Source organism: Lissotriton vulgaris, chromosome 9, assembly GCF_964263255.1.
Source record: "Lissotriton vulgaris chromosome 9, aLisVul1.2, whole genome shotgun sequence".
NCBI classification, from domain to species: domain Eukaryota; kingdom Metazoa; phylum Chordata; class Amphibia; order Caudata; family Salamandridae; genus Lissotriton; species Lissotriton vulgaris.
Genome location: NC_141697.1, coordinates 826,730,291 through 826,747,936, shown reverse-complemented (window position 1 = coordinate 826,747,936; position 17,646 = coordinate 826,730,291). Strand labels below are relative to the sequence as shown.

The window sequence follows — 17,646 nt, the reverse complement described above, 5'->3', positions numbered from 1 at the left end:
CATTTGTTTTTTCTTCCGTTCCCTGCCCACTGGCTACAAGAGCGAAAGAGAGAGACCCGGAAGACCCTGACTGCAACGGCTCAGACCTCAAGGAGAGGACTTTTCTTTCTTGTTGTTTTACACTTCTGATTGAACCTTTTTGAGTTCCTTTATGAGATTCATGGACAACATCTTCATTATAAGTGAAGTAATAAAGATCAAGTACTCCACTTCACTACATCTTTGTGATCCCTCATACCCTTACGACCACCCACATGGCCACAAAGAGGTGTCAGCGGTGGGATTTCCGCACAAGGTGTCGAACCATGACACAACCCGTGCCTCTTGAAAGCATCATCAACCAGCTAGCGGACCAACAATGACACCTGCAGCTTGTGTTGGAGCAGCAGGTCCAAACTGCTAAACAAGACAGAGAAGCACTACAAGATGCCTTGAGGGCTCAAGCCGCCCTGCTTACCTTAAACCAACAGGTCCAGGACACGGCTATACTGCGACTTGCGGATGCAATAGTGAGCACTAGAGTACACCCCAATGTCCCTGGGTCCATTCTCCAGAAGTTTCAGGAGGAGGAGGACCCTGATTATTTCTTTATTAATTTCGAGGAGGTGAAAAGAACCAAACTCGAAAGATTAGGATGTGACCACGAGTACTACAGAAACAAATTCAGGAGAGAAAAATAGGCCGCTGGTGATAACCCATGTGACCTGTATTACAGGATCAAGGACCGGGGGCATTGTTGGTTACCACCTCAGGTTTCTACTATGGAAGAAGTTACAGACAAAGTAATTTTGGAACAGTATTTGGATGCCCCACCTACTACTACTCGTTCATGGGTGAAACAGCACCCTAACTTGACCTCTGTAACCGCAGTGGAGCTAGCATGCGCTTTCCACAGATCACCTGAGTTTAAGGCGGGTATATCACTGAGAACTTTTGTGTCCCCCAGGAACATACCCAGGCAATTCCCCGTACCCTTTCCAAACCCTTCCAGCCCACCCCTGACCCCAGCGGACAAGGGCCGCAATGTTATCACTGCGGTGAGTGGGGCCATATCGCCCTACAGTGTCCTCACCGGACTCCAGCAGCTGAGCCTATGGATGTAGGATACTCTAGGGGGCGGACAATGGTAACCGGAAAAGGTCCCCAACAATACAGAAAAATATCCTCTTACAGACATCCTACCATGCTTTTCCTCTCTCCAACACAGATCCCGTCAAACCAGCCCCAGTTAGCTTCCGGTCAGCCCAGAGAGGCGACAACACCATTATTCATGCCTGGGAGCAAGTACAAGAGCCAGATTAGGTAGGACCCTACTTCTTTGTGAAAAGGGGGTTATTGTATAGATCGGTAAAAGGGGGAACACACTCCAAAACACAGTTACTAGTACTACCCTTCCGCAAACACGTGTTACACCTAGCCCACAACCAAACGGGGGGTGGGCATTATGGGAAGGAGAATACACTACAATATCTTCTGGATAGATTCTATTGGTCTGGGGTGTAGAGGGATGTAGCAAAGCATTGTGCGGCCTAAGTGAGGTGTCAATACACGAACCTCGAAGGTATAAAGAAGGCCCCCTTATGTCCCTTGCCTATAAAAGATATTCCCTTCAAAAGGGTAGGTATGGATCTGGTGGGTCCGCTTCCACTCTCGGCCAGAGGACACAAGTATATACTGGTCATTGTGGACTATGCAAGTAGTTATCCAGAGGCGTTTCCCTTGTCTGCAATGACCACCCCTGCCATAGCCAGGGCCATGGTATCCTTATTCTCCCGGGTGGGATTTCCATCAGAAATCCTTACCAATCAAGGAACCCCTTTTATGTCCCCTATCATGGCCTAAGTTTGTGAAATTTTGGGTATTCGTTAAATCCCTACTTCTGTCTACCATCCCCTAACAGATGGCCTTGTGGAGCGCTATAACAAGATTATCAAGCACATGCTATGCAAGGTCATCTCCGAAACTAGGAGGGACTGGGACCAGAAGCTGCCCCTAATCCTCTTTGCTATAAGAACACACGAGCAAAGATCAACAGGCTATTCCCCGTTAGAAATTCTGTGTTGGAGAAAACCATGAACTTTATTAGATATGGTAGCAGAACTATGGGAAGATGAGGATGAAGCGGGACAACCTCTAACTAAGTATGCAGCTGATTTGAAGTGAGCAGTCAGTAGGATTTGGGGTCTAGTGCATGAAAACTTGGAAAAAACTCAAAACACTCAAAAACAGTATTATGACAGGAACAGCCAGTTGAGAGAGTTCAGACTAAGGGAGATGGTACTCCTTTTACTCCCGTCCTCAGAAACAAAGTTATTGACAAAATGGCAAGGTCCCTATATCATTGAAAAAAAGTGACTCCCGTTACCTATAGCGTCTTGCAGCCACAGCAGCTGGGGGGCAAGCAGTTTTATCATGTAAATTTGCTAAAGAAATGGAATGACTCTGCAGCATCTGATGAAACAGGAGGGTCAGTACTATCTGTAAGCACCGAAAGGCCCTAGGAAATCTCTACCATGAATGAGCAGGAAACGAGAAACCCTCCACCGGAGACATATTATCACCAGAGCAACAGTCTCAACTACAGGCTATGCTGGAGCAGATTCCCAGCCTTTTTCCTCCACACCAGGGTTGACCTCGATGGTTCAACACAACATCATACACTTAGCCTCAACCATCATAAAGCAGAAACCATATTGGATTTCTGCAAGGTGTAGGGAAGCTGTAGAGAAGGACATAACAGCTATGCTACACTCACAAATCATAGAACCATCTACAAGCAATTGGTGTTCCCCAATCGTGATAGTGCCAAACCGGGAAGGAAGTCTTCGTTTTTGTATCGAGTTCCGTCAGGTGAATAGCATCACCAAATTAGACTCTTATCCGATGCCACGGATCGATGAATTAATTGAGCGATTGGGAAATGCCAAATACATGTCAACCCTAGACCTTACCAAAGGTTATTGGCAAATACCCCTGACTCCGCAAGCTAGAGAGAAAACTGCTTTTGCAACTCCCTCCGGACTTTATCCATTTAAAGTGCTCCCTTTCGGCCTCCATGGGGCACCGGCGACCTTCCAGCGGTTATTGGACCGCTTATTGAAGCCCCATGCAGCATACGCTGCCGCCTATTTGGATGACAAAGTCGTATTTAGCCCGAGCTGAACAGAACATCTCAAACATCTGGCTGCTATATTTTCAGCTATCCAAGCCGCCGGTCTTAAAATAAACCCAAAAAAATCCTTACTGGTCACTGACTCCATACAATATCTCGGATACATGATCCAGAGGTGTCTTATTAAACCTCAAATGAGTAAAGTCGAGGCCATCAAAACACTCCCTACTCCCAAAACAAAACGTGACTTTCGCTCCTTCCTGGGGTTCATTGGCTACTATAGACGGTTTATCCCCAATTTCTCTTCTTTGGCCGGCCCCCTAACCAACCTCCTGACTAAAACCCACCCATCCCAAATAACAACCTGGAGTGCCACCCACAAAAATAGTTTTCGGGACTTAAAAAGCGCCATTTGCACAGCACCAGTATTACATTCCCTGATTTCCACAAACTATTTGTTTTATAAACTGATGCCTCGGGACTAGGTCTGGGTGCCATGCTATATCAGCCTGACTCACATGGTGATCTCAAACCTCTTTTGTACATTAGCAGGAAACTTTTTCCCCAGGAAATGTCATACTCAACTATCGAAAAAGAGTGTTTAGCCATCAAATGGGCGATTGAGGCTCTTCAATATCATCTGCTAGGACGACCATTCACAGTACTCACTGATCATGCCCCACTCACCTGGCTTGTGAAAAAAAAAAATTCCAACCTGCGTATACTAAGATGGTTTCTGGCATTACAACCCTTTTCATTTCAGACCATGCATGTCCCGGGCACCCTACAAATCTGTGCTGACTATTTGTCCAGGAATCCCTCCACTGAATGACCCCACCATCCATTCCTAAGGGGGAGATGTGTAATGAGGACCTGAACGGGGTGGATCGGAAGTGGGAGGAGAGCGTGCCAAGTCCGTCCCCACCGGAAGCGGACAGCGGTCTAGTGGCGGATCGAGCCAGGAGGGAGGGGCCAGTGACGAATGCGGAACTGAGATGCCCAAATCGGACGAGAGGAGAAGAGACGGTGTGCAGCAGCATCAGAGGAGGAGAGCATGCGGCGATTGCAGAGCGGAGCGAGGAGGCAGAAGGCAGCATCGGAGGAGGGGAGCAGACGGAGAGTTCAGAGCAGAGCGAGGAGGGGGATGACGGAGGTGCGAAGGAGCCAGCAAGCAGGATACAAGAAGAGTACTGTGTACAGCGAGCATACCTGGTGGGCTGGAGAAGGGAGAGGACGCCCGGGGTCCCGACGCCACGGCCCTGGAGAGGGGTCAGGGCCTAAGGCAAGTACCTCTTGGGGGATCGTTCTGGTGGGGGTGGTGGGGCGGTCTGGGGAGGTAGGGCAAACTGGTGTATCGAATTTAAAATTCCTACACCCCTTTGGAGGAGCTACGACACCAACCAAGATGGCCGCATAGTCTCCCGGCTCCGCTGACCCCCGTCCTACGCTCGCTTATTCCTGTCGAATATCCTGATCTCCTGCCCCGGATTCATGTGGGTGAACTAGTCGGCACCCCGATGGTGTGCTCACGGAATTCTTCTGATGTTCTGGGGTGAAGTAACATCGAAAATGTTTTGAGGCCTAACCCAGACTGGAAGCCGGGGTCTCGATTGCTGGTCTACCCGGGTCCAAAGTGAACAACAACGGACTGCTGAGGGTGGTTGGGTCCGGTCCTTGGAACTTTTGAAAATTTCTTTGGACTACTTTGCAACCATCTGCTGCCTGGTGCTGTACCTGAGGTGAGGCAACGGGTGGCGCGCGGTGCTGCATCGCGGGGGGCCCGGCCCGGAGGCCCGGCAATAGCACTACTGGTGCCCCGGGGCAGAGGTCCCGCCGCGCGTTGCTGCGCGCTGCTGGCCCGTCCCTCACGGCTTGTTTCTGACCCGGCGTATCCTGCCCCGGAGAGGGCGCCTCTCCATGGGGATTGTTATGCCTGCGGCCGTATGGAACCTGGCGGAACGGACTCAATGTGGCCCTTCCTTGCGGATGGTAATGGCGGAACTTGCGGCGCTTCACGCCATGGTGAGGGCCCAGGTCAATCATTGGCTGAGGGCAACAGATGGGACCATAGGACCGGGAGCAAGCCCTGACTTGCTCTCTGAGACCCGGCAGCCGACTTGCTCCCTGGTGGAAGCCCTACAGGCGCGTTTGGACCCGGTGCTGGAAGCTGTGCCTGCCCCCGAAGAAATGGTACTCATCGTGTGTGCTGAGATTGGTGACTCTTCTACGTTCTCGGAAACATCGCCCTACAGTTATCGGAGCATTTCACTGCTTCACCCATCCTGGACACTGTTGGCTCACATTTTGATCAGTACCGGAACGAGTCGCACCCCCTCCCCAATCGGTCTCCCAACATGGCGGATGGATCGATGCTTGGCTTCGGAGACGGGGAGGGACATCGTTGGTGCAAGCCGTGTGCTTTGGGATCTGCTAATCATCTCCCATTTGTCGACTCAAGCTCCGGCTGCTTCTGTGTGAACTTTGACTTTCCGGGGATGGGGCTTTTCTCAGGACTCGGCAACTTTGTTAGACGGGGCCAAGGCTGAGATTGCGGGTTGAATTGTTTACGATGGATCTATTGGTAACGGGACTGCCTCATTAACAGACGGATTCCGGGGCGGAGGGTTGGTGGTTCCCCCCCGGGGTATTTTTGTATGGTGGACAACTTTATACGTGTTGGCCTAGGGGGGCCCCCTTGGTTAGGGCGGGGGGGGAGATACCGAGAGCGCATAGACTACTGCCCTCCTCCATTTCCCCGTTAGGTGGGGTTTCCTTTCTTTCGTTTTTAATTTGTTTCTATGGCCTCTTTTTTTCTTCTCTTATCCTTCTTTGTCTTTTTTCTTTTCTTGGGTCAGTGCAGTGGGTTTCCTTTGGTATCAATCACTGCTTTTCCATCTGTGCCTCAATTTTCGTGGTGTTCTCTAGGGCAGGGGACTGCAGGCGCGAATCGACCGTGATATTCCTCCACATCCTGAACCTCCTGTTTCAGCGCCATTGATTTGATCGATTACTGTTTATTGTTGACACGTTTACTATTCTGCCTGCCATTTTTCGCTGCTGGGAAATTGTTCGGCTCCTGATCCTTCCATCCTATATTATAAAATGAAAACCTTTTATATCCTGTTTTCCTAATTGTGCTGCTCAGTGGCCAAGAGTATACTAGCATGGAGAATCTGCTCCCCGAGGTGCTGCATGTGATTAAAAATTGCTCTCTGTTACTCTAACTGCTTAGCGGCCGGCCCCGGGGGTTGTAGGCCCATACTTGTCTTTGGTTGAAATGTCAATAAAGGTTTAAAAAAAAAAAAAAAAATCCTACACCCACTTTACCCTTATCGCACATTTTTTCTTTGATGACGGTAGCACAAACCCCTAACAAAACAAGACCAGGAATTGAACCCAACCTATTTGTTTTCTCTTCCCTTCCACGCCCACCGGCTACAAGAGCGAAAGAGAGAGACCCAGAAGACCCTGACTGCAACGGCTCAGACCTCAAGGAGAGGACTTTTCTTTCTTGTTGTTTTACACTTCTGATTGAACCTTTTTGAGTTCCTTTATGAGATTCCTGGACAACATCTTCATTATAAGTCTAGTAATAAAGATCAAGTACTCCACTTCACTACGTCTTTGTAATCCCTCATACCCTTACGACCGCCCACAGGGATGTACAGTCTGGACAAATATTTTGAAAGGTTCCATTCTGTGGGCACAATATAGGTTGAACACAATGGGTGGCAAGCATAGTTTCAAAGGCCAAAGCTATGCGGCACAGTCTGAGATCTCACAGTCTAAGGGGTCTTGAGAGGGACACAAATCATTGGACAAAGCCTAGGTGAAAAGTCTTCAAGTTCTGTCCTGTGGGACAGCGTGGAAAACACCCTCTGGTGGTTTTCTTCAGCAGAGTTGTCTTAGCACATTTGTATGTGACCATCAAATAAGGAGCATTAGAGGGAAGTATAACCAGGGCAACCTCCACTCACGAACTTCACAAAACAACAAGACCTGATTATAAAAACACATGAAAACGGTACACAATCTCTGACAAGTGGGTATCATGTCTTTCTTCTGGGTGAGGCTGTGCTTACTTATCTAGTCATGCCAACCCGTATGTGTTAGTCGTTGTTAAAAACTCATCAACCACCCAATTCAGGTCACAAGCCCATCAGCCAGTGGTCTCCAAGTCTCCACTTGGCAGAGATTGTTTAAAGTTGTCATGTGTTTTTTATAAGCAGGTCTTGTTGTTTTGTGAAGATTGGCACATTTCTTTAGCCTAAAGAGTGACAGTATTGCAGCTTCTAGGTTGTATGAAAACTATTATTATCTCCAATACTGCAGAATGTGGAAACTGACACTATTTGTTTACTGACAATTACAACATGTACTTATTGGACACTGAAAATGCCACTGTACTTGTCAGGTGTTGCCACTGCAACCATTTGTCCTATTTGTGTAGCAGGGGTAACATAGGAAAGTGGCATTACCAGTTTTCTCAGGGCATCAAGCGAAATGACAATATCTTGTCACTGGGTCATGTGGAAACTGGCTTTACCTAGAGTTTTGAAGTCAGTATATGGGCAGTGTAACAACCTTAACACACACACACACACACCTGCCACATAAAGGAGCTGATATCTTATTAAGTTTCAACTAATCTTACTTGCCTAACTCTCTTTGGATTACACTATTTGTAATTATTATTCAATTACTTGAGAGGGATGACCAATAACCTTCTCTCTCAAAGTGGTGCATAGATTATGCCATGAATGTATCAATTCACCTTTAAGGGAAACACACTATTTATTTGAGCCCTCTTGTCACTATAACTGGTGCTTTACTTTTGGGTGTTATTTACGTGGCTGAATGCTTGAATGATTATGGTTGACTAGGCAACTCCTGACTGAAGGGTGGAATCTTATGGAGGTGGGAATCATGTTTTATGCCTCTGGTGAAGCCATTCCCCTACCCAACTGCTGCTTAGAGGATACGAAGAAGAGGTGGTTGGGAGTTGCTAGATTATACATGGGACATGAGGAGGGGGACGATATTTGCCCTAATTCTTCTTCTGATGACTGTTTAAGTAAGTGATGTTCACTCACAACATGCTGCTTCCCAACCCTCCTTCCGCAGCACTCTACACTTTCTACTCATGTACCCTTGCACAGTTCCAGCAAGGAACAGCTGTCTGTCTTCCGGCGGGAGGGACAAGCGATGCAGTGAATACTTTGCTTATATGTGCCCCGTAGTTGAGTTGCACCAGGGGATGAACTAGACCTGAACTTCAGGGGGGGTGGGGGGGGCTAATACTTCATCCACAGTGGTGGTGCAGTCACTTCACGCAAAGCAAATATGAGACCACACATGCCAACATGTCTGTTTTTGATGTTGTAACACATGCAAAAAGCATTTGTGTATGCCTATATTCTGACTTTAGCACATTAAAGCCAGATCTGTTGTCTTTGCCCATCCTTTCCACTGAGACTGTAAACACTGCTGGAGCTTCAAGAATGCCCACCAGGCCTGTGAGCATCAGATGGCTGCAAGATGGCGGTACCAAATGATTCTTGTGCCAGGTGTGCATGTTTGACACACAGAAAAGAAAGCCCTGGAGCCTTAGTGGAAATGTGTCTTTTCTTACTAAAAGCAACATATGCTGCATAATAAACAATTATTTCCCGGGAGCACAAGGAACAGCTCTGACAGACATCGAGAAGAAGATGTATATGAACTCAATTGAAGGTGTAGAGCATGTACTGGGATATAGAAAATTATGCAGAGCTTCTGTCTGGATTTCAAAAACATGAGAATTCACCCAGCGCCTTAAAGGCAGAGGATTCAGAGTGGAATAAGCTCGGATACCTTTTCACAATGTAATAACAAGTATGTATTTATATTGCATGGATCTAGCAAGAGAGCAACAGAGCAATCACGAGGTAGGGGAACACCGGGTCAGGTTTCTCTGCGTCACTGCTTGTGTCCATGGAAGTTTAGAGTAATTGTGTCCCTCACAAAGCAAGTGTGTGACATGACATTATTGTCAAGCCATCACCCTGACTGGCAGCATCAATACTTGGGCCTTAGCTGACCTTCCTTCTGGTATATGACAGGCAGTCAGGGACATTTTACTCAGAGGCAGCCTGTGGGATGATCTTTCAAAAGTCCCTGTCCCAACAATAAGCGACAGTGCCAACCACCTTCAACCCATATTTGCCAACAGCACTTTGCATGTTCTTAACTTTTAAAAACTCAAATTATTGACTAAAAAATAAGACACAAGCGCTTTCAACCCCCCCCCCCCCCTCCACCCCCCTCAAGAATACACGATGCTGTTAGCAAATAACTCTGGATTACTTGAGGGACACATAATCACTGTAAATCCATTTAAAAAAGAAAAAAAAAACCTCTTTCTCCCATTTGTTATTTTTATATAGCGCTTACTACCGCTCATCATAGCTAGCAAGCACTATATAAATCCAACTACATACAATATGATTTGTTATTTTTGAGCCTTTTTTATTTGGAAGCACTTAGGTCTCATACATAAAATAGCCCTGATTTAGGCGGTAAACTCGCGATTTGTAAAGCCAACAATGTCCTTATTTTTCCTGTCTTCTGCCTAAAGTTGCCTCTGTTTCAATGTTTTTTAATGGGGGAAAAGCATTCCTGATTTTTTTTTTACCGAAATGTCCCTCTTTTCAGCTGTAAAAAGTTGGCAAGTATCAACACGAAGGAACCACATTCGGGTATCAATCTGGCTGCACAGCCAAGTCCTTAACTGTATGAATCCAATAAATCAAATTAACTGTCTGCTCTTATTTTTACTCCTTATTTTGTTCTATATTCTTTGCCATGTTTAATGCTTTTTTCTTCTATTTGTTTTACTCATTCGTCTGCCACACGTAGGGGCAGATTTATGTTAACTGGCGCATCCCCAGGGATGCGCCAGTTAACATGCGCCACAGTGCGCCACAGCTCCGCCAGCCATGGTGCGCCGCATTTATAATGCGGCGCACCATGGTGCAAAAACTGCACAGATGCGTGACGCATCTGTGCCGGAAATGTGGCGCATTGCTGGAGTTGCGTCGCAAGCGCGACGCAGCTCCAGCAAGGCTCGGGGGTGCCCCATTTTAACAATGCTGCGTCAAGACCTACGCCTGCTTCAAGCAGGCGCAGGCTTTTGACGCAGCATTGGTTTAAAAGTGACTGAGTGAAATCTCATAGATTTCACTCAGCCACTTTTGCAAGGCGCACCTGCCCCGGAACGCCCACCCTGCGCCGGAACGCCCACAAGCGGTCAGGGCTTTACAACGTGACGCATCTGCCTAGATCTGCATCTGCATCTTGCAACTAAAGCCTGGAACAAATTACCCAAATCCCTCAGACAACAAACCCAGGAAAAACCTTTTCGAAAACTACTAAAGACCTGGATCTTTAATCTCCCGGACGATCACTCCAAAGCTTCCATCTAATCCTCTTGCACTGGCTCACTTAGGTTCCCTAGCGCCAAGATGCTCCCTCCGGAGCGAACGTCGCGCTCTACAAATACCCCACAAATATTACAAATATTACAAATATTACGTTGTAAATCGTTCGTAGGGATGCGCCACGTTTACGCCGCCTTGCGTGACGCAACAGCGGCGTAAACATGGCGCAAGGGCCTCATAAATCTGCCCCGTAGTTGTTAACACAATCGCAGGAGAAATAGATGTTTCCGCATGTCACCACTTTATTTACATTTCCCAGTGCATTTCGGAATAAGTTCCCTTCTTCAGGGGTATCGTGACATGTATTTATTATTAAAAGCCCTGACTCCCGGGTTGCTGCATCATATCCACAAAAAGGTTATGGGGCAGATTTACAATAACTGGCGCATCCCCAGGGATGCACCATTTATTGTGCGCCGCAGCTCCGCCACCCATGGTGCGCCGCATTTACAATGCAACGCACCATGGGGCAAAAATGGCACAGATGCGTCACGCATCTGTGCCACAAAGGCGGCGCATTGCTGGAGTTGCGGCGCAAGCGCAACGCAGCTCCAGCAATGCTCTGGGGGGCCCTATCTGTCCAATGCTGCATCAAACCTCACGCCTGCATCAAGCAGGCGCAGGGTTTTGACGCAGCATTGGCCTAAAAGTGACTGAGTGAAATCTTGTAGATTTTACTCAGCCACTTTTAGGAGGCGTTCCTGTGCGGGAACGCCCCCTCCTGCACCGGAACGCCTCCTTATGGTGCAGGGCTTCACTATGTGACGCATCTCCCAGATGCGTCACGTAAATACCCCGCACCATGGGCATCTTTTGCGCCGCCGCTGCGTCACAAAAGTGACGCAACGGAGGCATAAAAGAGGCGCAAGGGGCTTGTAAATCTGCCCCTACGTTTCTTCAGCACTCCGGGGAAATGGCACAATGTGGTGGCCTTTCAAATGCTCAAGCGCTCTCATATCCTAGTGCTAATGGGCAAACATTGTCTCTCCTTTAAACAATGGGGAGTGCTCAGTAGGCATTGCCCAGAACAGTGAGAGTCCCAATCATGGGGTCTGTGTCCTAGGGTATTATAAATAACCAGTGATCTCCCTCTCCTTTTATACTCCCCAGCAACAGGAGAAGCTGAACGTCTTAGAAAAGAAAATGTTTTTTCTAGCTGCAACCCTCCACCTCTACGGCAGTCGACATGGGCGGCGAGGCTCCACTCCTACCTAGGTTGCAAACCACAATTCGCACTAATTATGGGGAACCTAGACGAGCACGGAAGCGGAAAATGATTCACTAAGTCTTAATCGTTTTCAGCACTCTTAACACACTGCAATACGTAGCTGTTAAAGCACTGTTTGAAGACGAATACAAACAGAAATACTTTAATAAAAGATAATTTCTTACCAGAAATCCATCCTGCCACAAACTCTGCAGCCGGCATATTGGCGGAAGTGCTACCTGTGAACAGTTTAAAAACAGAGAAACGTTCATGAAATTAGCAAATCTAACTTTTAACCAAGACCGTAGCAGGGCTTTCAATGATTAACTTGAACCCAAGGTTGTAATGTGCACAGTAGGAGCAGTCGACCAGGTGTATATCTACATTTTAATTTTCCCCACCTACAAACAGCAACACTTCAGTTTGCTTGAGGTCTGGTGTCGTCTGGCAAGGAAGGCATTGTCCCTGGCTCATCCTTTAAGCGGTACACAGACAAAATATCGAGTTTTAAATTTCGATATACAATTATATCGAAGTTTAAATATCGAAGGGACATAATATAGAAGGTAAGTAATATCAACACTCTTAATATCGATATTAGTAATATCGAAGTTTTAAATATCGATGTCAGTAATATCGAAGTAAATAATTTCGCTGTTACTAATATCGATTTTTAAATATATTTTGTGTATATTATATTGTATTTATTATGTTTTATAATTTTTTTTAATGTAATTTAATTAAATGTTGTCTTTTAGAACTGTAGCGGGTTGTGGCTTTATAAGGGAATAGGTTGGGAAGTAATTTAATTATGTTAAATTAATTATTAATTAGTAGGAATGATTAATTAATTAATTGAGAATAATTTTTAAATAATTTTAATGAATTGAATAATTGATAAATATGTTCTGTAGGGGGTTATGGGTTTATAGGGGAATAGGGTGGGAAGTAATTTAATTATGTTAAATTAATAATTAATTAGTAGGAATTATTATTTAATTAATTGAGAATTATTTTTAATTAATTTTAATTAATTGATTTATTGATAAATATGTTCTGTAGCGGGTTATGGGTTTATAGGGGAATAGGGTGGGAAGTAATTTCATTATGTAGAATTATTATTAATTAGTAGGAAGCATACATTAGTTTTTATTAATTGGTAAATAATTGTAATTAATTGGTAATTAATTTTAAATAATTCATTAATTGATAAATGTGTTCTGTTGCAGGTTGTGTGTTTATAGGGGAATATGGTGGGAACTAATTTTAATGTAATTAAGTAATAATGAATTAAAAATCATTGGTAAGTTAATTTTATAATTGTTAATTATTTATTAATTGGTGATTAAATATTATAAAATTGTATTTTTTAATGATTATTTTAGGTTACATATATTTAGCTAATCATGTTTTTAATAATTATGTATATGTATTGTAAATGGTTTATATTTATTTAATAGATCATATTTGTATTATTAAAAAATGTATATATATATATATATAAGTATGTTATTTTAACCCCTACGCTATCCAACACTTTCCCTACTGTTGCACTCTCTGGAGTTGGAATAGTAACTTTTACCCCTACGCTATCCAACACTTTCCCTACTGTTGCACTCTCTGGAGTTGGAATAGTAATTGTTACCCCTACGCTATCCAACACTTTCCCTACTGTTGCACTCTCTGGAGTTGGAATAGTAATTGTTACCCCCTACGCGATCCAACACTTTCCCTACTGTTGCACTCTCTGGAGTTGGAATAGTAATTGTTACCCCTACGCTATCCAACACTTTCCCTACTGTTGCACTCTCTGGAGTGGGAATTGTAATTTTTACCCCTACGCTATCCAACACTTTCCCTACTGTTGCACTCTCTGGAGTTGGAATAGTAATTGTTACCCCTACGCTATCCAACACTTTCCCTACTGTTGCACTCTCTGGAGTTGGAATAGTAATTGTTACCCCTACACTATCCAACACTTTCCCTACTGTTGCACTCTCTGGAGTTGGAATCGTAATTGTTACCCCTACGCTATCAAACAGTTTCCCTACTGTTGCACTCTCTGGAGTCGGAATAGTATTTGTTACCCCTACGCTATCCAACACTTTCCCTACTGTTGCACTCTATGGAGTGGGAATAGTAATTTTTAACCCTACGCTATCCAACACTTTCCCTACTGTTTCACTCTCTGGAGTTGGAATAGTAATTGTTACCCCTACGCTATCCAACACTTTCCCTACTGTTGCACTCTCTGGAGTTGGAATAGTAATTGTTACCCCTACGCTATCCAACACTTTCCCTACTGTTGCACTCTCTGGAGTTGGAATAGTAATTGTTACCCCTACGCTATCAAACAGTTTCCCTACTGTTGCACTCTCTGGAGTCGGAATAGTATTTGTTACCCCTACGCTATCTAACACTTTCCCTACTGTTGCACTCTATGGAGTTGGAATAGTAAGTGTTACCCCTACGCTATCCAACACTTTCCCTACTGTTGCACTCTCTGGAGTTGGAATAGTAATTGTTACCCCTACGCTATCCAGCACTTTCCCTACTGTTGCACTCTCTGGAGTTGGAATAGTAATTTTTAATCCTACGCTATACAACACTTTCCCTACTGTTGCACTCTCTGGATTTGGAATAGTAATTGTTACCGCTACGCTATCCCACACTTTCCCTACTGTCACACTCTCCGGAGTGGGAATAGTAATTTTACTCATATCCTATCTAAAATGTATTTAGCTTTTTTATTAGTATTATGTTGTTATTAATTGTTATTTATGTGATTATTTTATGTATATAAATGTATTAGTAATTTATTGTATGGTATTTGTTTATAAGTTATGAAAATAATTAATTTAGAGTTAATATTAATGAAAAATATATTATGTATTATATATTTATTAATATTAATTTGTATTACATTATGTATTAATTTTAAATATTATAGTACATTTTTAAATATGTTTATTACATTTATAAGTATTATTTTGTTAATATTAGATTTTTATTTTATAAAAAAACGATATTTTACAAAAAACGATTTTTTTGTCATTCTATATATTTTTCTCGATATATTTGTACTTACCTTGTTAGGGATAGAATTCCGATATTTTTGACTTCGATATTTTTGTTCCGATATTTTTGTATATCGATATTTGTGTTATCGATATTTTGTCAGACATTCCCTTTAAGCATAGGCGCTGGAAGTAGTAGGGGTGCTGGAGAACTCCCCTCCCCTACACAAGAGCTTAATTTGAGCCGGTGGTTTCAGATGCAATTAATCGTCAACACCAGTGCTTGTGAGAGTCCGGCACTAGATCGTGCTGTCTGGTGAAATTAAAGAGGACCTCAACAACAGTCAATTATAAATTCAATATACATGAAAAATGACTTATCTGCTGGCCAGGCCATTGTTATAGCTTTGAGGGTCTGCAATAGCCGAATTGGCAACGTTGGAGGTGTGCAATGGTTAGTAGTTGTCTTGTTACTGTAATTGGTAGTGCTGGCAAAGGCTGGGTGTGGTGCAAGCTGCAGTAAACCTCCTGACATGAGCCCTAGCACTTGTTTATTTAGTAATTAAGCAATTAACCAACACCCTCCAGTAAAAATCATGCTGGAGTTCAGAAGCTGAACGAGCAATAAAAATGGCTTTAAATTTTATTTACAAGCCCCTTGCCCCGTTGCTGCGTCACTTTTAAGATGGTAAAAAGTGACGCACTCAGTGGCGCAAGGGGCTTGTAAATTGGCCCCTTTTTAAGTCGAGCCTAACAGCAGCGTGCATGCGCTGCCCACTCAGCGAGACTGCTATAGTAAAGTATGTTAGAGAAGCCCGCCCATATTTTTCATTGGCTTGCGTCATTGTCTTTCATAAAGGCTGCCTTTGGATTCTTTAATAGGCATGTTAGTCCCTCCTTAGTCCGGCCTTGTCTTCTTTTGTAACCTCCCATGGCTTCTGGCCCTTTCACTTTGGTTGTTACATGGGACCTGTTATTTAGTCTGTACGCACTATTTACTTTATTGAGTTTCTCTCACTGCAGGGTGGACATGCGCTCCTTCAGCAGAAACCGCTTGTGATTTTTTAAGCAGAACAGCCGCCCCGTAACAGGGACGCCTGTTTCCCATCACTTTAACAAGGCATTATCTTCTGTCTCTTTAAACCACCCCCAGTAAAATGGATTTAGAAATGATTAGCGAATTAAGTCATGTGAATTCCAGGTTGCACAAAATCCAGTGCTAATGGGCTGAAGCTGACAACAGCAAATCTGTGTTAGATGTCATCTGTACCAAAGCCACCTGACTGTTTGTTTTAAAAAGCCTGTTATATTAACAACACCACCACCAATACCACCACCACCAATACCAATGCCACCGCCACCAATACCACCACCTCGATTACTACCAATACCACCACCATCAATACAATCGCCATCAATACCACTACAAATACCACCACCACCAATACCACCACCACCACCAATACCACCACCAATACCACCACCACCACCACTAATACTACCACCAACACCAATACCACAGCCAGTACCGATACCACCACCACCAATACCAATACCATCACCACCACCAATACCACCATCACCAATACAAATACCACCACCACCAATACCAACACCAATACCACAGCCAGTAGCAATACCACTACCACCACCAATACCAATACCACCAATACCACCAATACCACCACCACTAATACCACCACCAATATCACCACCACCAATACCATCACCACCACTAATACCGCCCCAATACCACCACTACCACCACCACAACCAATACCAATCCCATCACCAATACCACCGCCACCAATACCATCACCAATACCACCACCACCACCACCACCACCACCACCAATACCACCACAACCAATACCAATCCCATAACCAATACCACCACCACAAATATCACAACCACTAATACCACCACCAATACCACCAATACCACCACCACCAACATCACCACCAATAGCACCACCACCATCACCAATACCAATACTACTACCCCCATCAAATACACCACCACCACCAATACCACCACCAATACCACCACAACCGCCAATACCATCACCAATACCACCAATACCAACACCAATACCAATACCACCACCACCACTACCGCCACCACTAATACCACCACCCCCAACATCAATACCACCACCAATACCACCACCACCACCAATGCCACCACCACACCAGTAAAACCACCACCAATAGCACCGCCACCACCAATACTGTTGTGTTCTAATCTAGGACCCCGATCAATACTGTGACCTTATGCCCCTATACGGCTATAATCCATTCATACCCCTATAATGGCATAAACGATCAGAGCCATATTTCAGCCATATTTCAGAAACTCGCCTCTGCAGCTCATTACAGTACATGACACAGCAGAAGCCACTATCTTAGATTCCTAGATTACACTCCGAGTTCTTCAACAAGATAAAACCCAGCAACCTGGGAAAGCCCCCCTTGCTATGTTTTGATTAGTAATAGAACTCTAATGAGCACTGAAAGGACGATCACTTCCTAATGACATCTTTATTGACGTCTTATGTCCAAAAACTTACGTCAAACAAGGCACCTTTCAGGTATAAATATTACCAACGTTGCCTTAAGCAAGCGCAATGACAACGATGGTGTGGTGAATACAGGAGCAGAACAGCTGTCCCTTGCAGAGCCTAGCAGATGCAAGCAGCCCACGGACACTGCCCCTCCTCCTCCTTGACGCGCTGAGAAAGACGCTGTCTTTTCTCTTGCCGAGAAAATCCAGCTCCGGCGTTTCCAGCTTACTCTTGCGAGTGACTGGGATATCAAGTCCTGAAAGGAGAT

At 44.7% G+C, this 17,646-nt stretch overlaps 1 protein-coding gene across 1 annotated transcript in view; it reads right to left on the bottom strand.

Moving 5' to 3' along the window:
* Positions 1–17,646, bottom strand: part of SLC25A45 (solute carrier family 25 member 45) — a 256,040-nt gene that overhangs the window by 211,976 nt on the left and 26,418 nt on the right. Inside the window, exon 2 of the mRNA XM_086936773.1 lies at positions 11,983–12,036. Coding sequence (XP_086792899.1) covers positions 11,983–12,036 — 54 coding nt within the window. The remainder of the gene's footprint in view (positions 1–11,982; positions 12,037–17,646) is intronic.